Here is a 23,929-nt window from a genome sequence, read left to right as displayed (position 1 = left end):
AAGGGGGGGTGGGGGTGGGGTGGACGGTTCTTGGATTAACCTTTCACTCGGTTCCAAGCATTCCTAATCTATTATGTCAATTGAGTTTATAACTAAATTTGAAGGTTCAGGTTTCCCTTCCAGAGATGGGGCGGGGCATTGAAACAGCTGCTAGGACTAGGGTAAGGCTAATAGTTGGGAGACGCCAAACCCCAATCTATCTGCTTTTAAACTGGGGAGGGGGGAGTGATTAGAGCGAGAGGGAGTTGCCCCACCCCCAACAGCACTGTTGAACCGACATCTGGATCACCTCACTGGGTGAGGAGGCGAACATGGGAACAGGTGCGCCTCACTCTTACCCCATTTCTAAGCAGCGATTATTTTGCTGGGTTAAGTGTGTCCGGAACCAACTGATCAAGGCTAGACAAAGAACACACCGGGAGAGAAGGAGGGTATGGGGTCGCGAGAGAGAAGCCAGGGGCCATGTACATTTCAGATGACGTCACTGATCATTGCCTGCGAGAGATTTGGCCCTCCTCTTCCCGGAGCTAGAGGCTAGCACGTCTGTGCAGGAAGCCGGAGTGGGGTTGCCTGGCGGGTGTGAATGGGTGGGAGGCGGCGTGCCCCTGCTGGGGAGACATGTGGAGATGTGAAAGGGAAACCTGGAGACAGCCGGCGAGCAGAGAAATCGCGGGGGCTGAGGTGTTTGCGCAGCTCCGAGCTCCGCCCCCGCGCTCGGCAGCCGTGATCTGCCCTGGGAGGGGCACGCCTGTTTGGGGGTGGGGAGTGTTGCACGAGGGGGTGGGTCCGTGGTGGCAGTGAGGGTGGAGAGCAGCCTGCGCATGTCAAGGCTGACTGAGCACACACGGTCTAGGGGGCCTTGGAGAAGGGCAGCTGGTCACCTGCCACCCAGGGTCGGGGCCCTTGCACGATCTTGTGGGCGAGCTCCCGGGAAGGGGTCCATCCCCCTTCCCTGCCGCCCCACCTCTGAGATCGCCGGCCAAACAGAAGGTTCCACCTTCTTCCTGGCCGCTCCGGATCTCCCCGGGGAGCCTCGGCGGGTGTGGACGGTACCGAGGTGGAACGAATTTTGTAGCTCAGACGGCAGCTCCGTGTTGGTTTCGGGTATATGGGCACGCCCAGTTGGAGAAGCCGCCAGGGCGGATGAAGCCGGCGCTCCCGGGTCTGGGTGGATCCTGGTTGGAGCGTATCTGTTCGTAAGGAGGTGAGAGGTGGATTAACATGGACCCCTTCGACAGCCCAGCCGCCTAGAGCCTGCCGGCTGCTCGGTTCCGAGCCAAGCTTTCCGCGACGCGCAAACAGGAGACTGGAAGTTCCGGGGTGGGCGGGGAAGGCACTGTCCGTGGTGCTGATCCGGATCCCAGCAACGGGCTCTGGGGAGAGCGCCCCGAGCTGCCGATCCGCTCTTTTGAACTGGGGCGGCCCGCTAGGGTGGCTTGGAGCTGAAACCCTCGCTTGGCTCCAAAACCCCGAAGAGCCTCCCCAGTCACCGGCGCTTGGCCTTTATTTCAGTCAGAAAGTCGCCTCCGTGGACCAGTTCGTCCCAGAGGGTTTCCTCGAAAGTCTCTGAAAGGGAGCGGTTGTTGACCCAGGGAATCTCTGTTTAGCCCCGAAAGCCACCCGCTGAAAAAAAAAGATGCCTGCCTTCAACAGATTGTTTCCTCTGGCTTCCCTTCTGCTCATCTTGTGGGGTAAGTACCAGCACCCTGCCATGCGAGATGCAGATAACAGTAATAATGTTAACAATAATAACACATTGATATCGTTGGTGACAACAAGGAGCCCTGGTTGGCTTCCCTCTGTACATGTCTGCCAGACATGGGATCCAGAAGGATTCCATGAGAGCTAGGATTTTGAGATTGTCAAAAGGCCTCCCTATTCCTCTGATGCTTTATTCCCGAACCTCCCTTGGTGGTTTTCCCACCCTTCCTCCCGTTTCCTGCTAATTACAAAGTATTTTTTCCCCCTTTCCTGTTGCTGAAAGAGAATGCTGTCACGTTCATTATTAAAATATATATATATATATATATATATATATATATATATTGGTTGCAGTTGCATTTCATTTCTCAATGAGTTCTTCAAATTAATTTTTATACATTAAAAAATCTGGATGTGTGCATTTTGGGAGTGAAAATACTTTAGTTGTTGATCCTACTGTTTAATTTTAATAAAATTGGCTTCAGCCATTTGCAGTAATATATTAGATGAATAGGCACCTGGGAATTGCATCTTTTTTCTTTTTCATGAACATGGGGAACTAAGGTGCTTTGGTGTTTGGGGAGCTGGATTTTTTTGCCTTCAAAGATAAATAGGTTCTTGTTTATCTATTGTGAAGCAGTGAGGTGACCTTCTCTCTCCAAATAAGGGATTCCTATACTTGGAACAGTAAAGCTGAGCAGAGTGGTCTTAGAGATGGGCTTGAAGTGGGATGCCTGCTGTGTATGGCAGAAGTTAATGAATCTACATGATAATGTCTGGATGTTCGACTGAGAGAATGCTTAACTGTATTGATGTATATCCCTCAGCGTCTGAATGTGTGTGCTAGTTTGTGTTGGAGCATGTTAGCATGGGCATCTGAATGGATTGATGAGGATGTAGTAGTGTGTGTGTGTGTGTGTGTGTGTGTGTGTGTATGTGTGTGCCTGTAGTTGTGTGTAGTTGTGTAGTTATGGGCATTCAGTCTTGGTCAAATATACGTGCTCTCCTGTTGATATCCTTGCCATCATCTTAGCTACCTTCCTCCATGCTAAAAATCAATAGCCAGGATAATTAGATGTGAGCATGCCCACCTACCTTACTGAAACTAGGTATGTGGGATCATGCTCTATGATTGGCATGGAACTCATTCTGCTAGTGCAGTGGCAGATATGCTGATGGGAATTGCCTCTTTACCTTATTATCTCTTTATTAAGCCTCCAGGACTAACTCTGGCTGCCAGTGTTATCTGGATTTTGCATGTGACCAGAAGCAGGGCCAAGCTTCCTGTTGAACAAAATGCTTGATGAGACAGGCTGTGAAGGACAAAGAGGGAGAGTAAGGCCAGTCCCAAGGGCAGACTCACTGCCATCCATTCCCAGTAGAGTAGACCAGATCTGAACATGAAGCAGACATAATAGGTTGCCAATGATCTCACCTGTCTTGAAGACTAAAGGCTGAGATTTCCTCAGGGGAGGTGAAGACTAGGGACATGAGGCTTAGGAGAGGTTCTTCGGGCTGCGTAAGAAAGAACATGAGTAAAGCAATGACAGGTGAAGTTGTAGAGGAACTTGGGTGATATTCTACAAAGCCTTTCTTCCCAAACCCTAATTTAAGTTTTTAATGTCTGGATTCTAGTGGAGGGGAGAGTATGCTATAGTCTAGGACGTTTTGACTAGGACTTACAAAGCCTGGATCAGAGTCTTAGCTCTGCCACTAGCTTTTCATGTCATAACTTGAGAATATTTGGTTCCTCATATATGTGTATTTGGAAATATGTAAGTCTGGATGTTGGGGCAGATATCTAACATCCTTTTTAGCTGCACAGTTGAATGGTAGGGAAATAACTTACAGAATATTGCTAAAATGCCAAAGTGCCCATCTTCCTCTCCACCCCTCAATCCCCCTGCCCCCCCCAAAAAAAAATCTGTGGAAGAAGTATATGTGTTACACCTATCCTTGTCCATCCTCAGCTTCTGAACATGGTTCACCAAGTTAAGAAGCTACATAAGGCCATTCTCACACCAGTCAGAATGGCCATCAAAAAATAATCTACAAACAACAAATGCTGGAGAGAATATGGAGAAAAGAGAACCCTCTTGCACTGTTGGTGGGAATGTAGATTGGTACAGCCACTATGGAGAACAGTATGTGTGTGTGTTAGTCACTCAGTTGTATCTGACTCTTTGCAACCCCATGGACTGTAGCCCGCCAGGCTCCTCTGTCCATGGGATTTTCCAGGCAAGAATACTGGAGTGGGTTGCCATTTCCTTCTCCAAGAACAGTATGGAGATTCCTTAAAAAACTAGGAATAAAACTACCATATGATCCAACAATCCCTCTAGTGGGCATATACCCTGGGAAAACTGTACTTGAAAAAGAAGGATGTACCCCAGTGCTCATAGCAGTGCTGTTTCCAATAGCTAGAACATGGAAGCAACCTAAATGTACATCGACAGATGAATGGGTAAAGGAGATATGGTACATATATACAGTGGAATATTACTCAGCCATAAAAAGAACACATTTGAGTCAGTTCCAGTGAAGTGGATGAACCTTGAATCTTGAACAGAGTGAAATAAGTCAGAAAGAGAAAAACAAATATCGTATATTAATGCATATATATGGAATCTAGAAAAAATGGCATTGATGAACCTATTTTCAGGGAAGGAATGGAGACTCAGATATAGAGAAAGGACTTGTGGACACAGTAGGGGAAGGAGAGGGTGAGACTAATGGAGAAAGTAGCATCAACCTATATACATTGCCATGTGTAAAATAGATAGCTGGTGAGAAGTTACTATGTAGCACAGGGAACCTAGTCTGGCAGTCTGTGATGACCTGGAAGGATGGGATGGGGTAAGCGAGTGAGGCTAGGGAGGGAGGGCATGTATGTATAATTATGGCTGATTTGCATTGTTGTACGGCAGGAACCAAAACAACATTGTAAAGCAATTTCCCCCCAATTAAAAATAAATTTAAAAAAATAAATTAATTTTAAAAAGGCACACACACCTAAAAAGAGAAAGAGATAGTTCAGGAAACTTTGCCATTAAATGTTAGAGAGAAGGCCTCACTTCACAAATGCGATCTCATTGTATTTGCCTGTAATTCCAGTATTGGAAAACACTTAGCTTAGATGCATTCACCCTTCCCAAACTGATTGGTCACATGATGCAAATGTGAATGGAATTTTTCCATTCTTTTATTTTCTGCATGAATTCGGCAAAATTCCACATTTCCTTCATTAAAGTAAATAGTAGTAATAATAATAAATCCACACTTGCCTAGTGCTTCACAGTTTACAAAGCAGTTTTCAAATGAAGATGTGGTCCCCATAGCAATCCAGTGGTGTTAGTCAGGGAAAGTAGTGTCGTTTCCAGTTTAGAGATAAGAAAATAAGTGCAGGGAAGGAGAAAGGACTTGTAGAGAACTCTTATCTCGTGAGTTTGGTCTTCTAGTGCTTGTTGTAGCTCTTATGGTCACACCTGCTGCTCTCTGTACAGGATTGCAAGGTGGGCATCTGTCCTTTCATTTCTCTTTGGAGCCACCCTTCCACTCCTCTCCCAAGCCTAGGGCCTTACTCATCACCTCCTAGTATCTTCTCAGCTCTTCCTCTCCAGGTCTACTCTCCCAGATGTCTGTTGTGCTGGGGAATGTTTTCCTCTTTCCCCCCAGCAACCCATTTTGCATCCCATTCTCTCAAGGCTTTACTAAGTGACTGGCTAGATCTGATAGACCAAGTCATTTCAGGGTGTTCATATCTACAAATAATGTCATTTATTACCTCTTTCTGGAAAGTTTTACTTTCTAATCAAAGCCTTTATTTTCTTAATACAAAGGAAAGCAGTGTAGAGCAAAGTCAAGAGGGGCAATATAACCAGATAACCAAAGAAGAGAAAGATTAGAGGAGTTGGTTACATATACATTACTATCCACTGCTTAATATAGATAGATTAATGCTATTCCTTAGTTAAATATAATCATAACCAATCTATTCTTCCTTCTCATGTTTCCAAATTATTACTATGGAAACAGAAGAGGAGACCAAAGGTCAAATGATTTGGTCAAGATTATTCCAGGAGTTTCTTATTTATAGTCAGCAGGGTGGGTTGAATGTCTACCATACATACAGTCTTTTCTAGAATCTAGAGGATTTCATGAAAAGAGAGGAAGTAGTATACTGGAGACTCACAGGATGGAAAAATAGACTTTACCTCTGGATGGAAGGAGTTGTTGTTCAGTCAGTAAGTTGTGTCCAACTCTAACCACATAAACTGCAGCACGCCAGACTTCCTTGTCCTTCACTATCTCCCAGAATGTGCATTGAGTCGATAATGCCATCCAACCATCTCATCCTCTGTCACCCTCTTCCCCTCTTGCCCTCAATCTTTCCCAGCATCAGGGTCTTTTCCAAGAAGCAAGTCATATTGCAAAGGGAAAGCGAATAAGGATGAGTGGATTTTGTGGCCATTTTTCAATGTCTTATCTGGGACCTCATGAATTTAATTGACCTCATGAGCAGGGTTCTTTCTTAGGACTTCAGACTGGACTTTGGCAAAGAGAAGGTGGTCAGTGGGGCTTACTCTCTGATGATTGCATTACTCAGGGGCATCTCATAACAAAGAGAGGCTTCTATACCCTGCTGACCATCCTGACTACATATATTCTGCTTTCCCCCCTTTTACTCTAAATGAACCAACTGTGTTTATAGTTAAGGCCAACTCATCCTCATGTTCACTGGAGTACATCACCTCACACCTACTCAAGGATGTTAGTCCAGCACACGACATTTGCAAGCCCAGCAGCTCTATTGCTATCTTCATCCAAGCAGAATCACTGAACCATCTCTCAGTCTGATCCACGTACCAGCCTTTTAAGTGTTCTGTTTGCGTCCACCCTGTGCTTCCTCACCTCTTCAGTTTATTCTCAACAGAGCAGTCAGATCATGTTGTGCCGTTCTTCCACTCAGAACCCTGCAGTGCTCCCGTGTCATTCAAAGCAGAAGCCAAAGTCCTAGTCATGGTCTACAAGGGCAGCCACGATCCGGTCCTGGTTTATTTCTTCTACCTTGTCTCCTTCTATTCTCACTTTGTTCCCTGTACTTTATTATTATTTTTAAAAATATCTTGGGACTTCCCTGGTGGTATGGTGGATAGGAATCCACCTGCCCCCATTGCGGGTAACACAAGTTCGATCCCTGGTCTGGGAGGATCCCACGTGCCTCAGAGCAACTAGGCCCATGGACCACAACTACTGAGCCCAGCCTGTGCTTCACAAGAAGAGAAACCACCGCAATGAGAAGCCCAAACACCACAACGAAGAGTAGACCCTGCTCACCACAGCTAGGGAAAGACCACACGCAGCAACAAAGACCCAGCACAACCCCCAAAAAATCTTATTTATTTTTGGCTGTATCCAGTCTTAGTTGCAGCACAAACCTGAGGCATGTGGGATGTTAGTTGTCGGACCAGGGATTGAACCTGTATTCCTGGCATTGGAAAGCAGATTCTTAATCACTAGCCCCCAGGGAAGTTCCTGTTCCCTGTGGTTTATTGTGCTCTTTGCTTCTGCCAGCACACTCCCATCCTAGGACTCTCGAGTTGCTTTCTCCTCCGTACGCTTTCACATAGATAATTCATATAGCTTGTTCCCTCCTTTCTTTCATTTGGTGCCTGCTCCGTGTCATCTTCTCAGTGAGGCTGTCTCTAATGATCCTTTGTACAGAACATGTTTGTAGAAATCATCCCATAGAGTTTTCATGACAAATTTATTCGATATTATTTCCAGCATTTTGTTGATGAATAAACTGAGTCTCATAGAGATTAAACCGTCTATCAACCTGGGATTTCCATAGCAGTCTAGTGGTCAGGACTTGGTGCTTTCACTGTGGTCCATCTCTGGTTGGGGAACTAAGATCCCACAAGCCACTCGGTGCAGCCAAAAAAGCAAAAACAGTCCACCAAACCCAAGCCTTCAGTTGCCCAGTGCCATCTTCCTCCTGCCTGTATAAGTGTAACTGTACATTACTTGGAACATTTTCCTATTTTGCTAATAGGAATTCTAACTAATTCATCTTTACCACATCTCATTAAATATACATGTGCCTCAAGACTCCCTGCTACATGGGGTTTTCAATGCATAGTCTCTACACCTCTATCCACTCACAAACTTTTGCATAGACCATGCTTTCTTAAAAAAAAGAAAAACAGAAGAAAACAGGCCTATCCTCAAGACTTCAAATGTATCACATTTTGAAAATGTTTCTGATCAGTTCTCCCTGGATAAGGACCCTCCCCCCGTTAAAGTGATGAGCCATATGCAGAAATGTGTGAAATGAATTTGAAATGAGATGAATTTAAGCAAATTCCAGGAGATAGTGAAGGACAGGGGAGCCTGGAGTGCTGCAGTCCATGGGGTTGCAGTCAGACACGACTGAGAAACTGAGCAACAACAAATATGCAAAAGCAGGGGAGCCTCTTGCAGGCTGCCCACTAGAGCAGTCCCAGCTTGCTCAGAGTTTTAAAACCAAACCAATGAAATTTATTTTATCTCAATATGCTAAACTGTATCATAGTGCCTCTAGTTTTAAACACTATGTCTAAAAATTTAATTTGTTCCCTTCTAAGTCCAATATTTCATTTTTCACTCTTAATTAGTTGGTCAATCTCATTTTAAGCTCTGAATACAGCTTTCCTCTACTTTTAGGAAGAACTAAGACAGACTGAAGGAAAGACTGGCCACTCACAGTGGACCAAGTTTTTAAATGACAGTGTGTATTGTTTCATTTTTAGGGGCTCTGTTTTTATCATGAATGAGAAGGTGGCCTCAGGAGGGGTTAGAAGTCCTAATATAAGAATCCCAGATGCTCCTCTCACTTTTGAACCTTCTGTATAAGAAGGTTCTTACGAAAAAATTTTTTGCATTTGTTAACAGCTTCAGCACCAAAAAAAAAAAAATGTTTTTAATTGAGCAAGCCTTACTTTCATGTAGCTTTTGGAGCTGGTCAGAATCTATTTTCTCTTCCACAGAAATCTATTTTCTCTTCCTTCAAATATTTGAAGACAGATGTGTCAATGTCCAAGCTAAGCAGCCCCGGCCACCCCGCTTTGTTCTTACCAGACTTTGCTCCAGACCCTCTCCATCTTGCCTTCCCCTACAAACTTCCTTTTGTACACTGTGACACCGGAACTGATCCTCATAGTCCAGATTTGTTCTGAGCAGCACAGAGGAACTGTTCCTTCTCTGTTCTACAGCTACATCTGTTAACACAGCCCACATTTGCACTTGCTTTGTTGGCAGCCACATCCCACTTTTGATTCATTCTGAATTTTCAGTCTGATGTACTTACCCTCTTTAATGAGCCACAAGTTTCTAGGGGGCAGGAACTATAAGTCCAGACCTCCGAGTGGCATGCAAGGTGCCCTCCGATCTGACACCCCTCCCAATGTTTTTCATTTCTACCACTCTGCATTTATTTTTCTATTTTGTTTTGTATGTTTTTTGATATAGAAATAACTTACATTTTAAAATTCTCTCCCTTTAAGAAATTTGAACATGTTTCTTACTACTCTCCTCTAATTTTATGCATGTCTTTTTTCATGTAATTCTTTTCTATATTTTTGTGTGTGGTGTGAGATTTTGTTGTTGTTTGCTTTTTTATTGGAGTGTAATTGCTTTACAATGTCGTGTTAGTTTCCCCCTCCCGATTCTTAACTGTGTCTCTCCTCTTCTGCGTGAAGCATCGCCCCAGTCCCACGGTCAGCTCACATTGTCCTCCTTGCTGCTCTGCCCTCCACTATGCCTCAGAATTACCTACATCTCCCATAAAACACAGATATGCTTACATCTCTCCATGGCTTTGAAACATATGCCCCCCTCCTTGTGCAGTACATATAGAGGTCCCCACAACATGGGTCCGATCTCCCTTTCTGGCCTCAAGTCTCACCATCCTTGTCTTCCTCTCTCCCCAGCTCAGCCAGGAATAACTGCCCCTCCTCTGGGAACAGAGCACATTACTAGTATGTCAGTCACCGCGGTCTGGTTTCATGACACTTAGGAGTGTGCCTTCCCTGCTAGACTATAAACGCCTTTGGGGCGTGGTGAGTGTTTTGTGCAACTTTGAATCTCAGCATCAGGCCTGTCACAGGGTAGATTTCAGTGGATGCTGGTTCAGTGAAGGGGTGCATGCAGTCAATGGGTGGATGCAGAGGTACCCTGTTTGCACCTAGATGCTGAGTCTTTGAGGGCAGGGTCAGATATGTGCTGCTCGCAGCTCACTGTTTCCCGTGAGCCTCTCGGTCAACGCCAGCTCATCCCTGCCGGTCGGGAGAGTGGGTACTTGGGGAGATACTTACACGTGCATGCTATTTTCCCATGTGTCTCATGGTTCTTCCTTCTCTGTCTCTCCTCCCTCCCTTCTTGCTCTCCCTTCCCTCTGCCCAACACCTCCTGGCCCCTCCCTGTCTCCTGGCCTCTCTCTAGTCGGCGTCTGCTTCCCCGTGTGTGTGGAAGTGCCCTCGGAGACCGAGGCGGTTCAGGGCAACCCCATGAAGCTGCGCTGCATCTCCTGCATGAAGAGGGAGGAGGTGGAGGCCACCACGGTGGTGGAATGGTTCTACAGGCCCGAGGGCGGTAAAGATTTCCTTGTATGTCTGACTGCTGACTCTGGTCTTTGCTTTGCTGGCCTCTGCCATTTTGCACCTGGCTCCCGACAGTCTGGGGGAATGACGATCTGACAAACACTGGCTCCTTCTCTCCAAAGAGAGACAGCTCCTCTGCAGATAACTGACAGCTTCAGTGTAGCCCAGCCTCTGCGAAAGGGAGGGCGCCCGGCCAGCTCCGAGCACTCCTAGTTATAAACAGAATAAGGGGGGGAAGACATAAATAGTATTTAGAGCCCACTGTGCGTCAGTCACCCCACTAGGCAGGTGTTTTCATTTAATCTCTGCACCATCCTACTGGATGGATTAAATTAGTAGAAAAACTGAAGGACTTCCCTGGTGGTCTAGTGGTTAAGAATCCACCTGCCAATCCCTGGTCTGGGAAAACCCCACATGCTGCGGGGCAACTCAGCCCGTGTCCCACATCTACTGAAGCCCCTGAGCCCTAGAGCCTGTGCTCTACAACAAGAGAAGCCACTGCAGTGAGAAGCCTGTGCTCCGCACAGAAGAGAAGCCCCCACGTGATGGAACTAGAGAAAGCCCCTGTGCAGCAACGAAGACCCAGCACAGCCAAAAACAATACGTTTATTTTAAAAATTAAAATAACGCTGTGTTATTAAATGGAATGACATGGGTTTAACCCATTTAAGTCTCACCGTCTCTTCATCTCACCCCTGAAGTAAGAATGTCGGGGTGACCAAAGCTGATGGTCAACTAGTACATGTACATCAGTGGGTAAAGTGTTTGGGCCATCCTGTAGTGGTTACTTGTGCTAAACCTCCCTAGTGGCTTCACCACCATCCTTCCCACGAGGAACCTCTGACCTCCTTGTGGTCTGGGAACTGAGAGATCAGCCATGACCAATGTTAGTCTGATTGGTTGGTGCCAGTGCCAAAATGGTAGTTATATAATCTGAGTACCAACTTGGGGATGACAGTTATTCACACTTTCATTCTCTCTGGGGCCAGGCTGCGTGGGATTGGTTCTTGACTCCACAGCTTATTAACTTGTGTCCTTGGACAAATTGCTTAACTGCTCTGTACCTCACTTTCCTTATCTCTAAAATGGGGATATAAACTATAGCTACTTCATAGACTTGTTACCAGGACTCTTGAGCTATAATTTTTATTTATTTCAGTTTTGGCTGTATCATGTGGCATGTGGGATCTTAATTCCCTGAAAGTGAAAGTTGCTCTATTGTGTCCAACTCTGTAACCCCATGGACTATACAGTCCATTGAATTCTCCAGGCTAGATTACTAGAGTGGGTAGCTTTTCCCTTCTGCAGGGGATCTTCCCAACCCAGGGATTGAGCCCAGGTCTCCTGCATTGCAGGCGGATTCTTTATCAGCTGAGCCACAAGGGAAGCCCCTTAATTCCCTGACCAGAGGTCAAAATCATGCCCAGTGCAGTGAAAGCGCTGAGTCTTAACTACTGAACCACCAAGGAAGTCCCATGAGCTATAATTTTTAACATGTTTAAAATAGTTCTGATATAGGAAACACTATATAAGTGTTTGATTAAGAACACACACAAGCACACACACACATGTGCGTGCTCAGTCCAACTCTTTGGGATCCTATGTACTGTAGCCCGACAGGCTCCCCCATCCATGGGATTCTCCAGGCAAGAATCCTGGAGTGGGCTGTCATTTCCGCCACCAGGGATCTTTCCAATCCAGGGATTGAACCCACGTCTCATGTGTCTCCTGCATTGGCTGGTGGATTCTTACTGCTGAGCCACCCAGAAAGCCCAATACACATGCACACATATACCCAAAAGGGGCAACTAATCGAAGTTTAGTTAGTAAAGAGAGCTTAGATATGAAACAGGTTGTCTGAGAGCAGATACAAAGCCCTTTTTACTGTACTGCCTCATCTTCCTGGAGGCAAGTTTTTTCTCCACAAAGACCTAATGGAGACAACATTAGGATGAAATTGAATTTTGCTTGCTTTTGTCTCTAGCTCTCCTAAAGCTGGGCTCATTTCTAATTCTAGGCTGGACATGTCATTCTGAAGTGGCTTTGCTCCAATCAGGTGCCAGGCCTGGGACAGTAGCCTTTCCAGTCCGCAGCTCAGGGCTGACCTTGACCAAGGCTAGTGTCCAGGACCTAGTATTGCAGGAGCCTGGACATCTTAATGAGGTGGAGAGGTCCCCATGAAGCCTCAGGCCTGGTTATATGCCAGCCACCTGCTCTGCTTCCAGGCCTGCCCAAAGTAAAAAGATGGCTCAGATGGAGGAAAAGAAGCTTTAACAGTTGTGCTGGAAATACAGAGTAATGGTAATAGAAATTTTTGCGAAGATGCAAACATTCCATATTCATGCTGTCCAACTCAGTAGCCACCAGGTACAGGTGTCACTGAACATTTGACACGGGGCTGGTGCAACTGAAAAAACAGAATTTTACATTTTATTTAATTCCTAGTAATTTGAATTTTAATGTAAGTAGCCACGTGTGGCCAATAGAGATTAGATGAACTGCACAGCTGTAGAGGGGAAAAAAATAGGTATGTCAGAAGGTGGAAGTGTCAGAGAAAAGAAACATAGCGATCAGCTCTAACTCCACCCAGAGTGGAAGAGCTGATGCACGCACATCACTGGCATCTCTCTGCTCATCTGGGCCACTTGAGCAGCCTGGGTCCCCTTCTTGTGGCCTGGCCACGACTGCCCATGTCCCCTCAGTGGTGATCAACTCTAAGAGTCACATTTGGAGGCCGGAGCTCTCAGATCCTTCATGACAAATGAAGCTGCCTCTCTGCCTCCATCTCTCGCTGGCGGCCCCCACGGCACAGCTTTCTCTCTTGTTCTTTTTTTCCATATCCTTCCAGTCCTTCCTTTCTCTCAGCCTCCGGTATGTGACACTCATCTTCCTCTGTTCTCTTTCTTTCCACCCCCTTTTCCTGCCTACCCCATCCTTCCACGTCCACGTGCCCTGACCCCCCTGTGCCTTTGCCTGCCCTGCCTTGGCTCTCTTCCTTGCCCCGCTCTGAGCCTCCACCCCACTCCCACATTTTGGGAGCTGCTGGTAACATCACCCCCTCCCCCCTGTCCATGCACCATCTAGTCCTCTTCTCTGCCCTGTCCTCACCCCTCCCCTGTCTTCTCTCATGGCCCTCCCCCACCGTTTCTCCACGTACAGATCTACGAGTATCGGAACGGCCACCAGGAGGTGGAGAGCCCCTTCCAGGGGCGCCTGCAGTGGAACGGGAGCAAAGACTTGCAGGACGTGTCCATCACTGTGCTCAACGTCACCCTGAACGACTCCGGCCTCTACACCTGCAACGTCTCCCGGGAGTTTGAGTTCGAGGCACATCGCCCCTTCGTGAAGACCACCCGGCTGATCCCCCTCCGTGTTACCGAGGAGGGTAAGGCTGGGGCCCGGGGTCTCTCAGGGGAGGGAAGACAGTGGGTCTCCACACAAATGAGCCCCTTGAAGAATGCAAACTCCCATGTATTTGGAGTGGTGAGATCTAAAACTGCCACCGCTGGCTTGTCTTCCTGGAGTGGCCAGCTTCCGGCAAGCTGCCCGAGAGCTTGCCTCTCTCTGTGCCTTTCCTCAAAGCAGAAAGGCTTGGGATGATAACACAGGAATCTTTACCTGGTCCGTGGCCTCGCACCTTCAGAGAAAGAGGACAGCCTCTGCGAAGCCTGAAACTGCCAAGTCAGCTCCGTCTTCTCTGGCCTGTGTTGAATCTCTGATTCCATGGGCTCAGAGAAATCTCCTGCGGTTCCCTAGAGGTCATCTACCTTCCTGTCTGTGATCCATACGGACCTCTAAACTGGTGGTGCTCAAACTTCAGCCAGCCTCAGATTTCCCTGCAAGACTTCTTAAACCCAACCTTTCTGATTCCATACACAGAGCCTGAGAATTTATGTGACTAATAAATTGTCAGGAGGTACTGATGCTGCCGGGGACCACGCTTTGAGAACCAGTGCTCCAGACCAAAGTCTGACAGTCTTTGTCATCTGTCTCCCTCCACAGTAATCATATGAGCAGCCCCTCCTCCGTGCATGGCGTCTCTCCTTACATAACTTCATGCTCAGCTGGGAGAAGGGGAAAGATGTTTAGCTCTCTAGTCTTTACATTTTTTCAGATTTCCCCCAGGTGGTTTCTTGTTAGGCTTGGAAGTCCTTTCATCATTCGAACTCAAATGTTTGTTGCAATTAAGTCCAGAATCGTGAAGGTGAACTTAGAACTGTTTTTGTTCTGCTTTTAATAGACTCGTGTTTGGGGCACCATGGCTCCTCATTCACCCCTTGCAAATTTTCCTTCAGGTGTCAGAAAAGTGGTATATGCATTTCCCTCTCTGTTTTCTCACCCAGGCAAAATGATGATGCCATTGTACCTAGCTTCTCCTAGACCATCCATTTCCAGCACGTTCTCAGCACTTTGGCTGCCCCAAGATGCAGGACGGTGAACACAGACAAAAGCTGTGAGGCAGGAGAGGTGGGAGAGGTCACATTAAAGCCAGGCTCTTCCTATAAAAGGATGCCAGGAATCCTGACTTCCAGGCCACAAACGTATCATGTTATGGTGATAAAGTTCATGACGCAAAAGAGTGAACAGCAAGAGAGAGCCATGTCATGATTTAGTCATGATTTAGACTAGACTAAAACGGAAGGTAGGTCAATCCTGATGGTGCACAGGGATGCTCAGGGCACTTGGCTCAGACTTGGTGAACCACTTGCCCTCTGCAAGCCCATCTCTTCTGTGTGCATGGAAGGGCTTGGGCTGAGACCTCCCTAAGGGATCCTCTTCTGTTTACACACTTGTGCTCCCTGGGGGAAGGGAGCCTGGTGCCCTCTGCTGTTCACCATCGGGACTGTCGGCTGGTGACTGCCAGACGTTCGGAGGCTGCCTCTGTCTCTACCTCCTGCTCTCAAAGGTTTTGCCTCCAGAGTGGTGCAGCCAGTGGAAAGTGTGGCGAAGTGCAGCCTGTCCACCTGCCAGGCACCAGAGCCATCTTTGAGTAGGAACAGAGGGAGAGTAAATTTGTTTTCAGAGCCACCGAGCCCCTCAGGCTCTCTTAGGGCTGGAAGGAAGCTTGGCACTCTTTCAATCTAGGGGTTCTAACCAAAGAACAAGCATTGAAATCCCCCAGGGGGCTTTCCTTCGGTGTAAGTGGCTCTGCACCATTCCTGCAGTGTGAGTTCAGCTGGTCGGGGTGCCGTCTGGCGTATGTGATTGGAAGTGATTGGAGGGTGCAGCTCTGGTCCCCCATCCTGTGGCTGGGGGACAGAGCTCTGAAGAGGAGGGCTTGCCCGCACATGAAGCACCTTAGCGCCAGAAGCAGGACTGTAGTCCAGGTCTTTGCCTCTATTTGCTCTATTTCCACTACGTATTTTCCCCACAGCACCATCCCACTCTCTGCCACTTTTGCTTTCTTCCCCAACCCCTGCAACCCCTTGGCAGCCCCCTCCAGCCCACCCCCAGATATTCACTGCTCCCATGCTGCCCCCCTCCACCATGACACATCCCCATGTCTGCTCCACCCCCATGGTCCCAGACCCTCTCCCTTCTCTCTGCTCAAGCTGGACCAGCTCTAAGACAGAAATTTTTTTCTTCCCCTAAAGGCTAATGAAGGTACTAAGGACAGCTTCCTACAGTACAACTGCTGGCTACTGCATTCAAAAAAATTATTTTTTTTTACACAGACTCAGAGGCCGCACAAAATGTGGGACCTTAGTTTCCTGACCAGGATCCAAACCTGTGTCCTTTGCCTTAGAAGGCAGATTCTTCACCACTGGACCACCAGGGAAGGCCCTGATTTCTGCACTTAAACAGAGATAGGGGACTTCCCTGGTGGTCCTGTCGTGAAGAATCTGCTTGCCAATGCAGGGGACACAGGTTCCACCCTTGGACTGGGAAGATGTCATATGCCGAGGAGCAACTAAGCCTATGCACCAACAATTACCGAGCCCACGCTCTAGAACCCTCGAGCCGCAACTACTGAGGCCGAGTGCTTCAACTCTTGAAGCCTGTGCACCTTAGAGCCCATGCTATGCAAGAGAAACCACCACAAGAAGAAGCCTGTGCAATGCAACCGAAGAGTAGCCCTCAGTTCAGTTCAGTTCAGTCGCTCAGTCATGTCAGACTCTTTGAGACCCCATGGACTGCAGCACGCCAGGCTTCCCTGTCCATCACCAACTCCCAGAGCTTACTCATACTCATGTCCATCGAGTCAGTGATGCCATCCAGCCATCTCATCCTCTGTTGTCCCCTTCTCCTCCCGCCTTCAATCTTTCCCAGCATCAGGGTCTTTTCTAATGAGTCAGTTCTTCGCATCAGGTGGCCGGAGTGTTGGAGTTTCAGCTTCAGCATCAGTCCTTCCAATGAATATTCAGGACTGATTTCCTTTAGGACTGACTGGTTTGATCTTCTTGCACTCCAAGGGACTCTCAAGAGTCTTCTCCAATACCACAGTTCAAAAGCATCAATTCTTCAGCGCTCAGCTTTCTTTATAGTCCAACTCTCACATCCATACATGACCACTGGAAAAACCATAGCTTTGACTAGACAGACCTTTGTTGGCAAAGTAATGTCTCTGGTTTTTAATATGCTGTCTAGGTTGGTTGTAACTTTTCTTCCAAGGAGCAAGCATCTTTTAATTTCATGGCTGCAGTCACCATCTGTAGTGATTTTGGGGACCCCCAAAACAAAGTCTCTCACTGCTTCCATTGTTTCCCCATCTATTTGCCATGAAGCGATGGGCCCAGATGCCATGATCTTAGTTTTCTGAATGTTGAGTTTTAAGCCAACTTTTTCACTCTCCTCTTTCACTTTCATCAAGAGTAGCCCTCACTTGCCACAACTAGAGAAAGCCCATTTGCAGCAAGGAAGACCCAGCACAGCCAAGAAAGAGAGAGAGAGAGAGAGAGATCGCGTGCTTTAAGTTGAGCACATTGCAAATCAGGCTGTAGCCAGCCTGTGAGAGGACATTTAACGTGTATGGCATTCTCCTGTGCCTCCAGCTCCAGTTAGAAAATCTGGGTGCTCCTGTAACACTTGGACTGCTTCTCTGAGCTGAAGGTCATGGCTGTGGCTATGCTGTGCTTTTAATGAGCTAAGCCTTGGGGATGACTTGGGTCCTATGAATAACCAAGGACTGTGAATCTAATTTGCTGCCAAGAGGTAGCAAAGGGAAATCTGAGTGCAGCCTTCCTTCCCACTAGGAAGGAATACATATCAGGACATTTGGCATGTATCATATTTTATTTATTTTTTAATTAAAATAATTTTTTGGCTGTGGCTCACAATTGCGGGATCTTAGTTCCCTGATCATGGATTGAATGCCAGGCTATGGCATTAAAAAGGCTGAGCCCTAACCATTGGACAACCAGGGAATCCCCGATCATGTTTTAATTGTCATTTTTTGGGTTAGGAAACATGGAAGATCAATATTTATTTATATTCTTTCATTCAACAGATACTTATTGAATAATTCAAGTATTCCAGGATTAGACAACAGGATGATCATTCAGAAATAAATATATTCTTAAAAAGCACCCAGTCAGTACAGAAGAGTGATAAAGACATCACAAAACAACTTGGGAAGTGTTATAATGGATGGAAAAGTGCCTGGAGAAGGACATGAGTGATAATTCTGCATGAGAAGTTGAGGAAGGCTTACAGAGGGGGGGGCTTCTGTGGAGCCTAGAGGAATCTGTGGGAGATTGAAAAACAGGAGACAATGTTGGCACAGAGGTAGCAGTGGGGTGTGAGATACAATCTAGGAAGAGGAAGAAGAAATGTTCACAGATTCCAGAAGACCACAGTGTGTATGAGTAGAGAGGTTTTTCTGGCCAAGAGAATGGAAGTGAGGCAAGGAAGGCTTCACAGTGAGTGGCCTTGAGAGCCTGTTGAGCATTAATCGAGTCAGATCTCTGTCCTGAGGGAGATGTAGAACACTGAAGACTTCTCAGCAGGGATACAGCAGAATCAGATCCGTGTTCTGAGGACTTCTGTGGTGGTCCAGTGGCTAAGACTCCATACTTCCAATGCAGGGGGTCCAGGGTCTGATCCCTAGTCAGGGAACAAGATCCCACATGCTGTAATGAAGACTGAAGAGCTCACGTGTTGCAACTAAGACCCATCTGCTGCTGCTGCTGCTGCTAAGTCGCTTCAGTCGTGTCCAACTCTGTGCGACCCTAGAGACGGCAGCCCACCAGGCTCCCCCGTCCCTGGGATTCCCCAGGCAAGAACACTGGAGTGGGTTGCCATTTCCTTCTCCAATGCATGAAAGTGAAAAGTGAAAGTGAAGTCGCTCAGTCGTGTCCAACTCCTAGTGACCCCATGGACTGCAGCCCACCAGGCTCCTCCGTCCATGGGATTTTCCAGGCGAGAGTACTGGAGTGGGGTGCCATTGCCTTCTCCGAGCACAGCCATGTAAATAAATAAACATTTAAAAAAAACTGTGTTCCAGAAGTAGAACTCTGGGGACAGCCTGATTAATACACAGAATTCTCAAATCCTCATTTCTGTTTGGGTTTGGGATGACCTGAAAGGAAGCTGAGCTGGGGCCGTCCTTGTTTCTAATCCAAACTTGCAGAGAGCATGCCCAGGAGACTGGGTGGGTTGATAGCACTGGCCTTGTCCCTGTTTTCTGATACCCTGTGTCTCAGGACATGATGCTCTGCCATCCGAAGTTCAGAGGACAGAGTCTGTAGACCTAGGACATGTGCCTCACACCTGTGCAGACTTTTACATGTTATTTTTTAAAATTTTATGTATTTCCTTATTTTTGGCTGTGCTGGGTCTTTGTTGCTGTGGGCTTTTCTCTAGTCGTGGCGAGCGGCGGCTGCTCTCTAGTTGCAGCGCACAGGCTTCTCTTTGCAGTGGCTTTTCTTGTTGTGGAGCACAGGCTTTAGGTACGTGGGCTTCAGTAGCTGTGGCACACGGGCTCAGTAGTTGCAGCTCCCGGGCTCTAGAGCACAGGCTCAATACTTCTGCAACAGGGGTTTAGTTGCTCCGAGGCATGTGGGATCTTCCTGGACCGGGGATCGAACCCATGTCTCCTGCATTGGCAGGTGTATTCTTTATCACTGAGCCACTAGGGAAACCCTTACATCTTACAGATATTCTTAAATACATTAGACGATGTATGGTGTGAATTCTTATCCTTACTTTACAAATTGAGAAGCTGAGTCTTAAATCAAGGAAATGACTATTCACACAGCAAGAAGTAGGAAAATGGGGACTCAGCTGTGCGGTGTATCTCACCCGGCTCCAGGATTCCTTCCACTGCTCTACGACTTCTTCCCCAAGCCACCCTTCTCCCCCATGTCTCCCTCCAGAGCATCTGAAGAAAGTTAGTGAGAAAGCTGACAGACACAAGAGCTGGAGGATATTAAAGCTCTTTGATAACTTCTCAAGTTCCTTTAGACCATTGCTTATTTAAGACACCTAAAAATAGGCCTCATACATCTCGAAGCTCAGTGACGGCTCTGGGTTTGTTGGACTGCGCATTCTGAGTCTCATTCTCCCCCTTGCAGCTGGAGAGGACTTCACCTCTGTGGTCTCAGAAATCATGATGTACATCCTCCTGGTCTTCCTCACTCTGTGGCTGCTCATTGAGATGATATATTGCTACAGGAAGGTCTCGAAGGCTGAAGAGGCGGCCCAAGAAAATGCGTAAGTCCAAAGATGCCAAAATAGGGATAGCCTGCACCTTCAGAGCGCTTGCTCTCATGGGTAAGGTGGTGAGCGATTTACACAGTCCTCCACTTTCCCTCACAACAAGCTTTAAGGTAGGCAGCAGGCATATACCCATTTTACAGATGTGAAAGTTGAGCCCGAGACCCTTTGCCCCAGACCATTATAAGAAGCAAAGCAAAGTTTGACTTCATGCCTTTCATTCTTAGCCATCAGGTAAGGCCATCAGTTGGCACCACAATCCCATAAAACTGCATTTTATGACCATTTTCTAGATGCTGAAGCAGCTCACAGAGCCTAAGTGGTTTGCTGAGGCTGCACCTCAGCATGAGGTAGAGAGGAGAGGCTGGAATTTGAACTGAAGCGTGTCTAATGTCCATGCTCTTCCCATCACATTCAGCTGTTTGCTGTAAACCACAGAGCTCATCAGGCTACCTGGGCCCTGCCCTTTATTAGCTAAGGAGCTCCAAACATGTTCTTCCCTCTGGAGCTTGGCAGTGACTGAATATCCAGAGAAGGGCTCTACTGCTTCAGTGTTCAGAGGGTGCCCTGGCCATTTTCACCAAAGCTCCAGTATATGGAACAAATGACGGGATCTGAGGGGCCACGTTGGCCTGTTATTTGGAGAGAGGAAAGACAGAAAATAACCCTCACAGATGTACATAGCTGAGGTGATAATCAAAATCTAGGCTACTGTCACCTGGAAATGCTTGATAAGATAAAGTACCATTTTTCATGATATCTGTCATCTCGGGAAAGTAAAAAATTACCATTGACCAAGATATAAAGATGGAAAGAAATGATATGCTGGGGAGGCTGTCAGTCCTGGTGACCTAGGCGATCAGATTTTAGTGCTAGAGCATAGTAAGTGGCCACACCTGGACAGGAAGCCCCACACTTGGACAGGAAGTGGCCACCCTTGGACAGGAGGTGCCCATAGTTGGGCTGGCATAAGAAACAGAGTTGGAACTGAGGTCACCAGAAGAGCTAGGATCCTCAGAGGGTTACAACTCGTGCAAAGTATTGATCACAAAATAATCAGTGCACCAGCCCAGCAAAAGCCAAGGAAACATATCTACTTGGCCTGCCTCCAAGTACAATCATAAAAGATTCTTGAGAATTGATAACCACGAACCTGCTCTCACAGTGTTTGGGATTTAAATTTATACTGCCCACATGATCCAGGAGCCTGTAAGCTGAGAAAGTCAATAAAAAAAAATTAGTCCCCAGACAGTGATAACTGTGTAAAAACAAATGAAAAACTACCCTGAAGGGACCCACTTTCCGTTGAGGCTTAATAGTGCTCTTCCGATAAAGCACTGCTGAATCTGATTCTACAATCTGATCCAAAACTATAAGACACAGCAGGAAACAGTTCAGCAGGAGCAAGAGAAATAACAAATGGCAGGATTAAATCCCAGGGACTTCAGACACAAGAAGGGTCTGGTAAAATACAGAACATAAGTTTGTTTGAAAGAATGAAAACAATAAGAGGAGGAACCGAAGCGTAAGATTAGAATCAGTTGCTAAGAGAAAGGAACAAGCAGTTCTCTCCCAGATTAATCTGCACGTGCAGTAAAATTCCAATCACAGTACCCATGGGATTGTTCAAGGACCTCAATAAGCTGATCTTAAAAGTCATACAGAGGCCCAAAGGCTAAAACTAGCTTTAAGCCAGAGGATGGCCAGTGGTAAATATTTTAGGCTTTGCACGCTACAGAGGGGCTCTTCACCTACTGCTCTTTCATTTTGTTTGTGTGCAACCCTTTAAACAGGTAACAACCATTATTAGCTCATGGGATATAGTTTGCCTATTTCAAAGAGAAAGTTTTGGGGAAGGATAGGACTCTTCCTATCAGATACAAAGGTTACTTATAGAGCTGGACTGACATAGACATACAACAGGGGCAAACAGAAAAGGCAGAGAGCCCCCAAAAGGTTAATGCCTATATAATAATAATAAAACCCCACTGGAACTTCCTTGGTAGTCCAGTGGCTAAGACGCCAGGCTCCCAACGCAGGGGGCCTGGGTTCTATCCTTAGTCAGGGGACTAGATCCTACATGCCACAAATAAGACATGGTGCAGCCAAATAAATAAATTAAATAAATAAACAAATAAAATAAATATTTTTTTTAAAAACTGAAGGAAGAATGAACTGTCCAGTAAATGGTATAAGGACAATTCTTTATCCACATAGAAAATAAAACAGACTAAACGAAAATAAGTTGTGAGAGGATTTAAGACAAGATAAAATGTAAAACTATAAAATTCTATTAGGGAATGCAAGTGCATGCATGCTATGTTGCTTCAGTCATGTCTGGCTCTTTGTGACCCCATGGACTATAGCCTGCCAGGCTCCTCTGTCTGGGATTTTCCAGGCAAGTGCAGTGGGTTGCCAAGCCCTCCTCCAGTGGTCTTCCCCACCCAAGGATCAAGCTTACATCTCTTATGCCTTCTGCATTGGCAGGTGGGTTCTTTACCACTAGTGCCACCTGGGGAGCCCATGGGGATATAAGAAAATATCTTTATTACCTTAGAAAACAGAATTTCTTAAAATACAAAAGACAAATCAGAGAGGGGAAAGAATGATAACTTTTATTACACTATAAGTAAAGACAGTCAACAGACTGGGAGAAGATATTTTTAGGACATGAAACCATGAAGAAAAAAGATAAATATCTCAGAAGAGAACCTGGGAAAGCAAATGAACAGTCATATCACAGAAGTACACACCCACATTGCTTATATGCTTATGAAAAAGATGCTCAATATCACCAATAGTAAGCAAAATGAAAACATTTTGTTTCCCATCCATCAGTTTGGCTGGTTTAATCTAACAGTATTAAGTCTTGAGAACAATGTGGATAAATGAGAAGACTCGTGCATTGCTTATGGAAGGAAAAAAACCAAAACTCTTGATTCTAGTCTGCTGAAAGGGCCATTCTTCTTTTCTCTTGGGTAACACGGCCAGGAGGAGATGCAGAGACCTCCTGTTCAAGAGGCATCCTTGTTCCTAGGCCCTCGCTCCTTCCCTTTTCCTGTTTCCTCTTCTGAATACAAAATGCACTGATTTTCTTCCCTGTCTCTCCTCCAACAGGTCTGACTACCTGGCCATCCCATCGGAGAACAAAGAGAACTCTGCAGTCCCAGTGGAGGAATAGAAGGGGTCAACTTGAGGTGATGTACAGGGAAAGGAGGGGCAGGTAGATAAGGAGGCAGGTGTACAGGTGGCCTTGTTACGCACAAACCAAGGTGACTTGAGATTTGGTCCCTTAGATTTCTACTCTACATAGAGTCCCCATCCTTAGGGTCCATCTTAAAGTTGATGCCCAAGTCATAAAGCTCTGTGCAAGGTTCAAGTCCTTCAAAAGGTGAATTGCTTTGGCCTGAGTGTTGGGGGCAACTTGAATTCCTTACACACAGTGACAGAAAGTAATCCCCCTTCTCCCTCCTATGTAAGGGTCGTGGATTAGGTCAGTCTTTGGCTGGGATAGACTGGGCTGGCAATCCTCAGTGAGCTGTTTTACCACTGGTAGGTGGCCGGAACACCGAAGGGCTGGCTGTCCCAGGTCCAGTGATATCAACTGCATCAGGAGGGTGCCCTAGGGACCACATCACTTCCCTTCGTGCGTCCATCCTTTCAGTTCATTCTTCATACATCCACTCACCTCTGAACTTTCACCTCTGCCTTGCTAACTCCACCAGACCTCTACACACCTCAAGACTTTGCCAGAACTGAGGAGCCAACATTTCTACATGACTCAATCTCAGCCTGCCCTCACTTTCAAGCAAGTGGCTCTGATGCCAACTGGACCCCTCCTCTGTGCTCCATTCAACTTAGAACATGTGCTGGAGGTGGACACGTGCATCGGCTCCCTCTGGCTAGAGCCGGCTTACTCTCCCATTGCTGCGAGT

The 23,929-nt window shown here is 46.7% G+C and overlaps 1 protein-coding gene across 1 annotated transcript; it reads left to right on the top strand.

Annotated features, from left to right (window-relative positions):
* Positions 1–840: 840 nt before the first annotated feature.
* Positions 841–23,605, top strand: SCN3B (sodium voltage-gated channel beta subunit 3; the record flags this gene model as incomplete). Its single annotated transcript, NM_001046495.1, is given in 7 exon segments — positions 841–1,204; positions 1,513–1,691; positions 10,183–10,346; positions 13,500–13,725; positions 19,853–19,991; positions 23,112–23,191; positions 23,551–23,605. Coding segments are annotated over 5 exon segments (648 nt in total). The 5' UTR covers positions 841–1,204; positions 1,513–1,636.
* Between the last annotated feature and the right edge of the window lie 324 nt (positions 23,606–23,929).

Source organism: Bos taurus, chromosome 15 (genome assembly GCF_002263795.3).
Source record: "Bos taurus isolate L1 Dominette 01449 registration number 42190680 breed Hereford chromosome 15, ARS-UCD2.0, whole genome shotgun sequence".
Lineage (NCBI taxonomy): Eukaryota > Metazoa > Chordata > Mammalia > Artiodactyla > Bovidae > Bos > Bos taurus.
This window is presented reverse-complemented; position numbering and strand designations above follow the sequence as displayed.